The sequence below is a fragment of the Neolamprologus multifasciatus genome, chromosome 5 (assembly GCF_963576455.1).
Source record: "Neolamprologus multifasciatus chromosome 5, fNeoMul1.2, whole genome shotgun sequence".
NCBI lineage: Eukaryota > Metazoa > Chordata > Actinopteri > Cichliformes > Cichlidae > Neolamprologus > Neolamprologus multifasciatus.
The window spans coordinates 34187507-34200157 of NC_140443.1; the positions used below are offsets into that span (position 1 = coordinate 34187507).

Here is a 12651-nt window from a genome sequence, read left to right on the forward strand (position 1 = left end):
CGTAACGGAATACGTTACAGAAAACATTTTGGGGCATGTATTCTGTAATCTGTAATGGAATACATTTTAAAAGTAACCTTCCCAACACTGCTTCTGTGCAGATCGAGTGGATTTTAAACTGTATAGTATGTCAATAACTGTTTTGGAAATACATAGTGTCACATTTTCAGAGACACAAAAGTAAGTGGAAAAACTGACATCACAATTTAAAGGATTGTTTTGAGTAATGACTGAGTGTTGAACCATGGACACCAAACGCTGTGTATCCTCCCTTGAGATGCTGCTTTTTTTTTTTTTTTTTTTTTTTTTTCTTCTTGCCTGTCCTGTTTGGCTCTTTTGCCATCAGAATTATTGTCTAAAGGCGAAGAAAGATGCCCAACGGATTTTCTTTACCAAATTGACCATCCCAGCTTTGCCGTAATGGTCCATTTGATTCACCTTTTATTCTTTATTTTATTTTCATTTGCTGAATACGGGACAGACTTGACTGGGGGAAAGAAAAGGGAGAAAGAAAGAGGGAAAGAAAAACAGTTGAGAAGAGGGACGGGGGAGAAGGGCAAAAAACAAAAACCAACAGAATAAGCAGAAAAAAAAAATAGAAAAAAAATACATATATCGATCACCTGGATCACCTGTTGAGAAAGAAAAAAGAAAACAAGCAGAAGAAAACGAGAGTAATACAATCAACAACATCACAATGATATATGGGAATATGACAGTAAATACTAAATATTAAACATTATTGTGCAGCACAGTGTGCATTGAGGTAGGAGCCAAAAAGGGTGTAGTTTGTGTGTGTGATCACCCGTGTGTACACCTGTGAGCATGGACGCGCTTGTTTTCTTAAAAGGTTCCCTCATGTAATGATCTGCTAGAGGGTGTGGGGGGCCACTGCCCCGTCCTCCAGGGCATGAAGCAGGTATGGAGGAGATCAAAACTCCAGACATCAAGAGGCCCCCAGAACACAAGAGACCAAGGAAGACCAACAGAGGGGCAGCCGTGCCACTGTCCCAGAAAGAGCTGAGGAGAGTCCCAGATGAGGGGTCACCCAGCAGCCACGGAGCAGAAGCCGGGGGGGTTGCAGTGACGTGCCCGTGAGCTCCGCCGGCAGCCAGCTGTGCCTGAGTGACCGAGCCCCAGGCCGAGAGGCCGGGGGCACCCCACCTCCGAAGTGGCCCAAGCGAGCCCCAGGCTCCAGGCCCCGATAAGCAGCCGCCAAGGAGTGAGCCGGTGTGTACCCGGACGCCCACCCCCGGACACAAAGAACCACCAACGCACCGATGTCTGAGGGAGTCCGCCCCCGGCAGGGGAAGTGGTGGGGGAGATAGGCCTCCAAACCTTGGAGGGCCTGAGCTGTCCTCAGAGAGGTGGCGTCTGATACCCAACCTGACATATGGACACAGACATACAGGCACACACAGATACAAACATCCATTCCCACCCTCATGCTCTCATATGCACTTACTCCACACTCAACCAACGTGGAGACAGACATAAAGAGACGCTGTACACACAATCACACTCCCCAAGCGTACTCTACGAACCGGGTCTAGGTACCCTTGCCCCTGGAGGGGGGAACTGCACCCAGACCCAGGTTGTGTTACCCTTTTCCCTGCGGTGGGGAGAAGCAGACCGCCCCGACTCCGCAGCAGCAGGGAGGCCCCACATTCCGGACCCCAGTCGGACGGCCAACTCCTCCTCCTAGCCCCCCTGCTCCAGCAGACCGCAGAGAACGAGGGCGAAAGAAGACTCCTAACCTCCCTCCACCCGCTCATTGTAGTGTTGATGTATGTGTGTTCTAAGGTGCATTTAAAACCCAGGAGGGCATGGAGCTACCTGCCAGAGAGCAGCAGGTAAGCGCATAGTCCCTCCTGCTAGCCCTCAATGTCTACGTGTATTTAAAATTGAGAGGTGGGCAACGACGCCAGGGGTGAGGTGTACACCCTCCCTTGAGATGCTTTGCCAGGCCCAGCTTGTTTGTGGGTCTCTCTCCCTTCTGTTTTCTCTTCAGTAAACTAAAAAGCATGCCTCGTTGGGTTCAGTTCAGGTGACCGACTTGGCCATTGAAGAATCTCCATTCTCTTTGCCTTGGGAAACTCTTGGGTTGCTTTTGCAGTACGCTTTCGATTATTATCTATTTGTACTGTGACGTGCTGTCCATTCAGGGTTGCATTTTTCAGCATTCGTTTGAATAAGAGCAGAGAGCACAGCCCTGTACACTTCAAAATTTATCATACCATTAGCAGTGACCTGGTTCTGTTATAATGACAGTGGCTCTGTAATAATGTGTAATTGTGCATTTGGTGGGATAAAGTGGGTCCACTTTATGGTCACTGCAGTCAGCCATGGAGGGGAGTTTTCTCCATGCTGCCATCATAGCAAGGGTAGATTGGAGGCCACATCTCAACCTAAAAAACAAGAAAGACATATGGGAGGTTTTGGACATACATGTTAGAAAGAGCTGTACGACATCTTCATCAAAGGTGCAACATCCCAGCTGTCTTGGGATAGGCTCCAGCTGCAAAATATCTTTTGCAAATGTGGTGTTTATTCGTTAAGTAATGTTCCATAAAGCACTGCTTTATGGCACCAATTGTTCCTTTAGTTTAGAAGATCGTTTTCTGTCTTTGATATTGTTTGTGTTTTCCAATGGTAGTTATTATGGATATCTATGCCATGGGGAGTTTACATAGTTAATCATCGGTTTGGCTAGTGTTAAATGGCAGATCTCACATAAAAGTTACAATTAAACTGATTTCTTATTTATAAAATTACCCATTTCATTCCATAGAAATCACCCTTGTGAACAATTCACCCTTTATAAGGACATCTATTTGCTTTATGTAACATGCAAAAATATTTTTTCAACAAAAGCATGAAAAAGGAAGAAAGCTGCTCTCAAAATCACATTCCCCTACAGTTCTGGTTATTTGCATGAAGTTTTGACATCTCACAATTGAGTCTCCATGTTACCACGAATAAACCAGTTGACAGAATATCCCCACTTCCTCAATAAAAGTCTGGGGATGCTTTTATTACTATTAGAGGAGCTGAGAAGGATGATATTTACCCTCTCTCATCTTCGTGTATGATGTTTCTGAGCAAGTGGATTTGCACATACAGAGAAAACTATAAGTAGGAAGAATATATAAAGTCCTTCTATACAGCAGTTTACCCAGTCTAGACTAGATTGTAATAGGTGCTTACATGCAAATTGAACTTCACATGTGTTTATCTTAAATGACTTTTCCATGATATGATAACATTTATTTCATGCAATTAATACAGTTCACATATAATGCAATAATCTTTGACATGTCACAAACTGGCCAATCAGTGGAACCCAATTGTATTCACCATCTTGGAACCATAAATGTCAGTCGGAGGCTATTTTAGATTTCTGAGATAGTCATGTCCGGATGAGTCATTGTGTCACAGAAAGACTGAAACTGCCATCTCCAGAGTCATTTTTCTATCATGATTTAAACTTTTTTTGTACCCAAAGAGCAGACTGTGACTACAATTTTTATAATGTTTACTTACAAATGAAGAGAGTTCAGTGACAGGCAGTAGGGAGTACTGGGGCAGTATCTGTAGAAAAGGAGAAAGAGAGTATTAGATAAAGTTGGTCTCAGTCAGAGAATTGCCAAAATAAAGTGAGTGGACAAGTTGCGGTCTTACTTGTTAGTGCAGGAGAACAGTCCTTGGAACAGGGTTCTGGGAAGATCCAAGGTGAGCAGCAGAGTGTCGATGGTGAGTCAGTGGGCAGGTGAATGGCAGGAATCCACAGAGAGTATTTGGCTGTGAGACCGACAAAAGCTTGTGATTGGCTGTGAACTCTCGACTCCTTGAGGCTGATTTTCCAATGGATATGGATCCGACTTCAGGCAAGGAAAGAGAAGACAGATAAAGATACTGAGTGGACATAATGAACTGGCAGCGAACGACTGCCACAGTTGGCCCTTAAATACACAGCACAATGAGTTGATGCTCAACAGGTGTGAAAGTGCAAGCCTATGTTCCCTCCATGGAAACACAGGTTTGCACCTGGATATTCAGCTTTTAAGATCCAACACAGTTAGAGTTGGGTTGCATTTTAGATACATGCTAAAATGCAGAGACTAAATGGTGAACAGGCTGATCCACGTATAGCACTCTTCTACTCTTCTGGAGTACTCTATACCAGCGGTCCCCAACCCCCGGGCCTCGGACCGGTACCGGCCCGTGAGTCGTTTGGTACCGGGCCGCGAGAGTTGAGGCTCAGGTGTGAAATGTATGGTTTGCAGTTTTTTTATCGGTTTTCAGCGTTATTTTGTTATCGTTTTTATCGTTTACTCGGTTTTCCTGGGTCTTTTCACGTGTATTATGAATAAATTTTCTTTTTTTCGGTACCGGTACTAGTTATATTTTGTTGTATTTATCCGCGACACCTTAAAGGCCGGTCCATGAAAATATTGTCGGGCATAAACTGGTCCGTGGCGCAAAAAAGGTTGGAGACCACTGCTCTATACAACATGCCACATATATCCAATCACACAAGCACATCTTTTAAGCTTCTTAGTACTTCCTAATTCATTCATACACATTTAGACTCTTATTTGGGGTTAGTACCTTGCCTAAGGATACTTGGCATACAGACTGAAGGAGCTAGGGATCGATCCAGCAACCTTCCAATCAGTAGATGACCTGCGCTACCTCCTGAGCTACAGCCACCTGTAAAATTTAAAAATGTAACTAAATGTTACATTGGTCTTACAGTCCTACTTTTTATAAGAGTTCCCTTTTGGTAAGCCAAAATTTAAAAATTCCATATTGGGGGTAAATGTAAATCTAACCCTAACTATGAACTTGTCGCTAGCTACAGGATGGATGTCCAGAGGTGACTATATGTGCTTTGGGTGCCTCTGTTCTCTTTAGCTGCTTATGAAGTATTGTAAAGTAGCGGTCCCCAACCCCCGGGCCTCGGACCGGTACCGGGCCGCGAGAGTTGAGGCTCAGGCGTGAAATGTATGGTTTTCAGGGTTTTTATCGGTTTTCAGCGTTATTTTATTATCGTTTTTATCGTTAACTCGGTTTTCCAAAAAAAAAAAGATTTATTCATAACACACGTGTGTTATGAATAAATCTTCTTTTTTTCGGTACCGGTACTAGTTTTATTTTGTTGTATTTATCCGCAACACCTTAAAGGCCGGTCCGTGAAAATATTGTCGGGCATAAACCGGTCCGTGGCGCAAAAAAGGTTGGAGACCGCTGTTGTAAAGTGTATTTTACATGTACACTCATCATTATCATAAAGTCAGGTGAATTAGACTGTCACCCTACACTGAAATCTGATTCTAGACCCTCACATTGACTAATTTGACTAACGATTTGGGATTTGACAGTTATGTGTCAACCAGCTATACAGTTTCAGGCATATCTACATGTGAAATGAAATGCAAATGCATGCTAATTAAAATGCCTCGTTTACATTTGTTGTGCTTGTGAATACAAAAATAGTCTGAGCGGTATGTTTAGTAAGGCAGAGCCCTCTTCTTGGAAAGACGCAGAACAGTGCCCAATGGTGCATTTAAATACATGATTTTGAACTTAATATTCCTGTTTATTGTACTTCATAAAATCTGAACATTTTCTGGGTATCTGTAGATAGACGAATTTAGGAGTTCAGCTGACAGGTACTGTATATCTGCCTCCTCCATACAGGACAGGAGTGAAAGGGGCTTCCTGTGATTGACTTTCTGTCTAAGCCTGAATGTAGATGCAAGGAAGTGTAACACACATAAACACTTTTGGAAATACCAAAGCATTGCACTTACTATTCCTCCTGTAATGCTTTAATTACCCACCAACGGTATTCAGTAAACAGTGTAAATCAGATCACATGCAGGTACATGAGGTGGATTACATTAAAGGAAATGCTCCCCATCGGAATTCCGTAAAGTGAATTCCAACAATGCTGAAATGTAGATCTTGTGATTGCATGTGTGTATCGCGCACCAGCACGATCAGGTGGAATGAATCAGCATGTTTCAGATCTTAAGTTTAACAGATTAAAAACGAGAAAAAAGATGCTTTTCGGAGAAAAAGAATGAGAAGGTCAGTTTTTTTCTGACTGGCAAACATTTGTCACTCCAACACACGCACAAGATAATGAGGTTTGAAATCACCACCAATCATCTGGAAACTGAGACCTTGCTCTTCACATGCTCTGAGATTCACATACAGTACATGACGCATCTGCTGCTCGACTGCCGCCTCTGTGACGGCAGTCGCCTCGTGTTTTATTTGATGTCAAAACTAATGATCACAAAAGAATGCACGATCATGTGGGAAATAGAAACGATGAATCTGAGAAATGCAGGAACGTCTGACTAACCTGAGAATGTTTGCTTCTTTGTCGTGCTCTCTCTTTCCACAGTGGGATGCCATTAATGAGATGGACGAGTACTTCAGTCCTATCCACACATACCAGGTGTGTAATGTTCGTATTGTACTGTGGGGCTGAGTGTGTTAGGATTAACTGTTATAAGAACTTTACCTTGATCCTGGGGAAACTGGGATTTTTCCATCTAAATTAAGTTTGATATTAAAACACAAACTGTGAATTAATTAATCATAAATCAGTTCTTTATTTTATTCGGTTATATAGATGGTGCACTACTAATACTGCAGAAATTACAATTCCTCATTATGTACCAAAGTTGAAAAATTTTAACTTATCTGTAAGTTTTCAGTCTGCACCTGAATGATTGTGACAGATGGTACTTTGACATGTATTTGTCTTCATTCATCGACTAGTCTTTAACAAAAACATCCAATGAAATCCTTGGAAAGTATATCAGTAGGGCTGATATTCCATGTCCTGATATAGTTGGACACTTTATTGTTTATAAAACAGTTCCCACAGATAAAGCTATTATACTCGAACAATAAGAGAAATCAGCTTATACAATCATTTATTCGACAAAGATATTGATATAATTATTTTTTCTGAGTTGACTTCTTTATACTGGCTAAATCTGAGCAATCCCATCATGACTGCAGCAACAGTCACTTTGAGCCAAACTGTTGCAGCCGTAACTGTAGATGCTGAGATGTTTTACATCAAAAGGTCTGGTGTTAAGTGACCAGTCCTGGACTTCTAGATGTTGTTAAATAATATTTTAAATAATATAGGGACTATTTTTTGTTTGTTTTTTGTTTGTTTTTCTCCATCGTTCAACTCACATCACAGTTTTTTTCTGAAAGTCTTACCTGAATGGTGTAATGGGGCCGGACGGACGTGGTCCCAGCTAATGAAATTAATTCAAATTGAGAAAAGAAAAGAAAATGCAAATATATGTGTGACATTTGTGTAGTTTATAAACACTTTACTTTAGAGTTTACTTATTAAAATGAAAAATTTCAACAATTTTCTTACTTAAATCCTAATTATTTGCTCTTAAATATTAATTAACAATAACAAATTAAATTAGAAAATTGCCAGAGGTAGCAATAAAAATAATCATTTTTTATTCCCCATTCAAAATTCTTATGTGGAAATATTCTTATTTATTTATTTTATTCTAAACTAATGTTAAGGCAAATGACTTTTATGTACATGTCCCAAATAGAAGCTGTGAAATGACAACAGATCTTCCTCTGAATCAGGTCTGTAACGTGATGAGCCCGAGCCAGAACAATTGGCTGGTGACAGGCTGGCTCCCTCGGGAAGGAGCCAGGAGGATCTACATCGAGGTCAAGTTCACCCTGAGAGACTGTAACAGCATGCCTGGAGTACTGGGCACCTGCAAGGTAACAGACAGACTGGAAGGAAAGGGGGGGAGGGGGTGGGTGGGTGAAGTCCAACATTTGTTGACTAAAGCTGGCAAAGAAAATGCACACAGAGTAACTTGTGTTCACTGTATTGAGTATGCTCATTATTCTGAGTATTATGTCAACTCAGAGTAATGGTATCAAACATTTGCCATCTGGTGGTCTGTCGTATGTGCTAAAATTAAAGCATTTTTCATCACAACACTAATTATGACCATCCGAAACCTGAGAAAATGAGAACCAGCTGCAGCTCTGAGGCTGTGTTGTTACTTCATTGAATGACCTAAATATAGACTTATGAAAGCTTTGCCATAGCTAGGAAGCTAACCAGAAGTAACAATGGGACTATTGTGTAGTTTACTCAAAATGATGCTAATAAAATAAACACTGATAGTCAAATTTTACTTATTAAATCTTAGTTATTTATCAACAAAAGTGCTCCAATGCTAGCAAGACTTGACAAACTTGTTTATGTACATGAGTCCTTAACTTGACTTTTGGACTGGTAATAGAACAAGATAAGAGCAACATTTTTGAATTACTGTGGTGGTGATTGCATCTTACATTGGGAGGGAAAATAACAAATTTTAGAGGAACTGAAAAGACTACATTATTTGTAGAAATTGTTTCCAAATGCCACCTTTGGGAGGGAAAATGACAGACTGTGAACCTTACATCAGTATTTTGGCTTTTGCAAAGCATGGAGATATGGTTCCAACATACCTCTGATTTTTTAATATGATGAACAAGCGTGCAGTACTTATGACACCATAATTGTTCCGCAGGAAACTTTCAACCTGTACTACTACGAGTCTGACAGAGCGGTGGGCTCAGCCATACGGGAGAACCAGTTCATTAAGATCGACACCATCGCTGCTGACGAGAGCTTCACAGGGGTGGACCTGGGAGTCAGACGACTCAAACTCAACACAGAGGTACGAGTAACTCAGCAATACTACAGATGAATGTCAGTCCAGGTCAGGGGTCGGCAACCTGCGGCTCTGGAGCCGCATGCGGCTCTTTTGTCCTTATACTGCGGCTCCTGGTGGTTTGGGAAAATAAATTAGAAGTATTTAGCTGAAGTGTATTTTATTTGTGTTTAGTTCTTTTTTTAACTTGTAGTTCTAAATTGGAAGATTATTGTGATTTTGAAATATAAAAATAAAATTACATCTTATTATTTTTTCACCGCTCAAAATAAGCATCACACTCGCGGAAGCCGGTGTACCCGCCGAAACGCCATGCATTTATCGAGACTTTTGACCCCAGGTAGGCCAGTTATGGATCTTCGGATCCACATTATGTCAGCAGCTCCACCGTGAACTATGTTAAAACAAACACCGCTCACGCCTCACAGATGACAGCTTAAAGTCCTGCGTAAAGATGAAAGCCCCGATTTGCAGATACTGTGCGCAGCGGTCGGGACCATAAGTCTTATTGTAAACATATCACGGCAGACCCGAAGATGTTTCCATGAACATGCTTTTCAGCATCTCTTTACTGACCACTTTTCACACACGGTTGCTGTACGCATACAGCCGGCTGTAGCTTTTCAGCTCACAGCCCGACACACACCAGCACAACAGCAGAGAGAGCACAGACTTTAAGGCAGCGAGGCGTGATTGCGGGTGCAGCTTAGGTGCGTCCGCCTCCCAGCGGTGCTGCAGACCACGCCCCGCCACACACATTAACCAGGTAAAATACATATTTAGGCGGAATTTTGCAAATATCTATTTTTCCTTTTTTAGCAACATAGTGCTATATTTTCCAATTACTTTTTAAAAGTCAGGTCAAGGCTCCAAAAGCCCAAAGGCGATATAAGGGTGGTGGCTCACAACAGTTTTTGTTTGCTGGATCATTTTAGTTCAGCTGGGTGTCTTTCCTTTTGTTATATTTCTTTAAGAGTTCAAAATGTGTTAATTACATAAATAAAATGTAATTTTCTCTGTAGCACTTCATGGATTTCATAAGCAACACACCTTAGTTGCTCTGTGGATTCTTTTAAAAAGCAGTTAAAAACTTTTCTGTTCAAACAAGCCTTTTGTTGATCTACGTATTTTAGATTCTTTACATTATTTACATTTGATCTTTTACATTGTGTATAATGTCTATTGATTGTATTGTTTATTTTAATCTTTGTGTACAGCGCTTTGTGACTGCCTCTCTGTGAAAAACGCTTAATAAATAAACTTTACTTACTTACTTTAGTTGTTCACACAAAGCATAAAGGTAAAAAAACAATATATGCAGTGTTATCTTCATTTTAGATTTCAAAAAGTATTTGCGGCTCCCAGTGTTTTCTTTTGCATGGAAACCGGGTCCAAGTGGCTCTTTGGGTGTTAAAGGTTGCAGACCCCTGGTCCAGGTGATAGGTTTGTAGCTTGAACCTATTCGCTGGAATGTTGAAGACAATATAATTACACAGCAAAGCAAGACACGAAGTAGGCAAAGTTCTTCATGTTTCTTGTGCTCGGGAGAGAACCGGACAAACGCCGTTCCTTCGCTTGACCCCAGTTGCTCTCGTCCGCTCCCCCGTAACACTGCTCTTTTATTGAGGTTACATGAATATGCATAGGTTCATTAACATACGACGTCTACATACAAACAAAGAGTACCTTGCCTGTGTGTGTGTGTGTGTGGTCAGAGTGTGACCCCATAAAGACTTCCCTAAACCTACTGGTCTGGAAAGTCCAGCAGTTCATCTAAACAAAAAGCACTTAGCCTAAAACAGATATAGCCACGTTTATCCTACCATAAAACAATAAAACAAGGTACGACCTCTTCCCATGCTCCCAGGATGTAGGTGTGGATTCCAGAACACTCTGGAATGCACACCAAGCCTTTGCAGCCTGCTAAAGATCACACATCCTATCACTACACAATTAATTAAACACCTCTACCAATCTAAAACTAATTATAAAACTCTAAGCATATATAAGTAGATATTTCTAAGCATAAATGACAATCAACATTACAAAACCTAACACCAGGCTTTCAAAGCAAAATCTCACGTTGGATTGTAAGTTAGCATGCACAGCTCCACACAAGTTCAACACAAGTTGGAAGCATCCACATCCACAGGAGAGCCTCTTCCAGTCACGTCACTCAAACTGTTTTGAGCTCCCGTCTGCACAGCTGTGAGAGAAAACAAATAGCAGCACTTGGCTCAGTGTTTTCAGATGTGATTTGATATTGACAACAGCTTCAAATTTGATGTAGGATAGTAGTACTACACTATTATTGATACCTAACTCTGTTTGGAAGCAGAACAATCAGTATTAGGACATTTACTTAGTTATCAGCTAAAGCTAGCAAGCTGGGTTAGCAAGCTTCATGAAACCATTGTATAAATGCAATACAGTGTTCTAATTGTACCAATACAAACAGAATGTTACTCAGCAATACTGAAGCCTTTTCTGAATCTCATAGAAGGCCATATAACAACCACATTAACACAGCTGAGAGAGCCAGTAGTGTGGTGTGAGTTAGCCTCAAAGTTAGCTATCAGAAAGAGCATTAGCTATAAAGTTTATATGACAGGGAAGCTTATAACAGGCCCAAATGTTTTTTCTGTCTGGCTGTAAACATGTCATTTTCATGACTGAGGTTAGGATTCACAACAGTGGAGTGTGTATGAGGTTCCACAACAGGAACTGTAGTCTTTTTATATCTTAGATTTAGAAATTTAAAGCAGATTTTTTGCCTTGTTTCAGGTTTTCTCACCATGCAGCAGGAAAAAGATTAAAATAAATATTTAATTAGAGTATTTAAATTCAGTTTCTTTTTTCATGTAGACATTAATTTTTATTTTTACAAATATTAGTGTGGCCAATAATATTGTTACTAGATCATTAAAAAAATAAATGAATTACAATATAATAATTATACTTAATGATATATATTGTAGAGAATCTGTGACTTTCACAAATGAATCCAAAGAAGTAATTTTATATATTTTTACTTTATTTATTTATTTATACAGCACATTTAATAACAACACAGAGTTGACTGTACAAAGTCATAATTAAATAATGACATTAACATCAACAACAGGTAAGAAAATTAAAAGAAAATTAGGATAAAAAGAATTGGTAACTCTCATGCAGTATCAAAAGCCAAAGTGAAAAAATATGTTTTAAGATGGGATTTAAAAAGAGTGACAGTTGGGGCCTTTCTAATGTGGAGAGGTAGATTGTTCCACATTTTCGGCGCCACAACCGCAAACGCCCGATCCCCTCTATGAACCATCCTAGACTTGTGTAAGGTGATCACTTGATCACTTAATGTGCATCTATGTTTAAGTGGGGAGGAGTAGCACACAGGGAAATGATAATTTTTGCCTCATGACAAATGCTGATTCATGATTGCACAGCATATGTTTAATTCTTACAAGAAAAAGCTACAGAAGCAGCCCCCTGATAACCTGGAAAGAGCAGCAAAACTCATAATTAGCTGACTAATTAGCAAAACAGTGTTGATGCATCAGAAGCTTGATGAGTTTGTTTGATGGTGAAATGCCTATTTAATTCATCAATTAGGTGTGCAAACAAAGCTACTGCAGTGATGGAGGGCATTTAGACATGTCCCTTTTAAACGTACAATAAGTCAGTTTTAAGGTTGCTTAATAGAAAAAATGAAAATTGACGCTAATGCGTTCTCATAAATGTAGAATTAATCCATTAAAAAAAATCAAGAGCGAGTGCAGGTTTGTGGAGGCTGCCATGTTTCCCCGCCATATTGAATACAGTGGCTGAGATGGACATCGCCATCGCCAAACATGGCGCCATCCACCTTGATTTATGTCTGTATCTAGAGACCAGCCACATATGTAGTATA

The 12651-nt window shown here is 40.5% G+C and overlaps 2 protein-coding genes and 1 long non-coding RNA gene across 6 annotated transcripts in view; 2 read left to right on the top strand and 1 right to left on the bottom strand.

The window, feature by feature from the left end:
• Nucleotides 1–12651, top strand: part of cdk18 (cyclin dependent kinase 18) — a 637630-nt gene that overhangs the window by 449929 nt on the left and 175050 nt on the right. The window lies entirely within an intron of this gene.
• The window catches only part of epha8 (eph receptor A8), a 152602-nt gene that overhangs the window by 64595 nt on the left and 75356 nt on the right, over nt 1–12651 (top strand). For all 4 annotated transcript variants that reach the window (XM_085158887.1, XM_085158888.1, XM_085158889.1 and 1 more), the window contains exons 3-5: nt 6419–6472; nt 7651–7794; nt 8601–8750. In XM_085158887.1, the coding sequence (XP_085015013.1) occupies nt 6419–6472; nt 7651–7794; nt 8601–8750 (348 nt within the window). The remainder of the gene's footprint in view (nt 1–6418; nt 6473–7650; nt 7795–8600; nt 8751–12651) is intronic.
• LOC146519176 (uncharacterized) lies at nt 1957–4729 on the bottom strand. The gene is made up of 3 exons (XR_014874000.1): nt 3682–4729; nt 3544–3591; nt 1957–2408 (listed from the first exon to the last, which is right to left on the bottom strand). It is a non-coding gene; the product is annotated as an uncharacterized LOC146519176 (long non-coding RNA).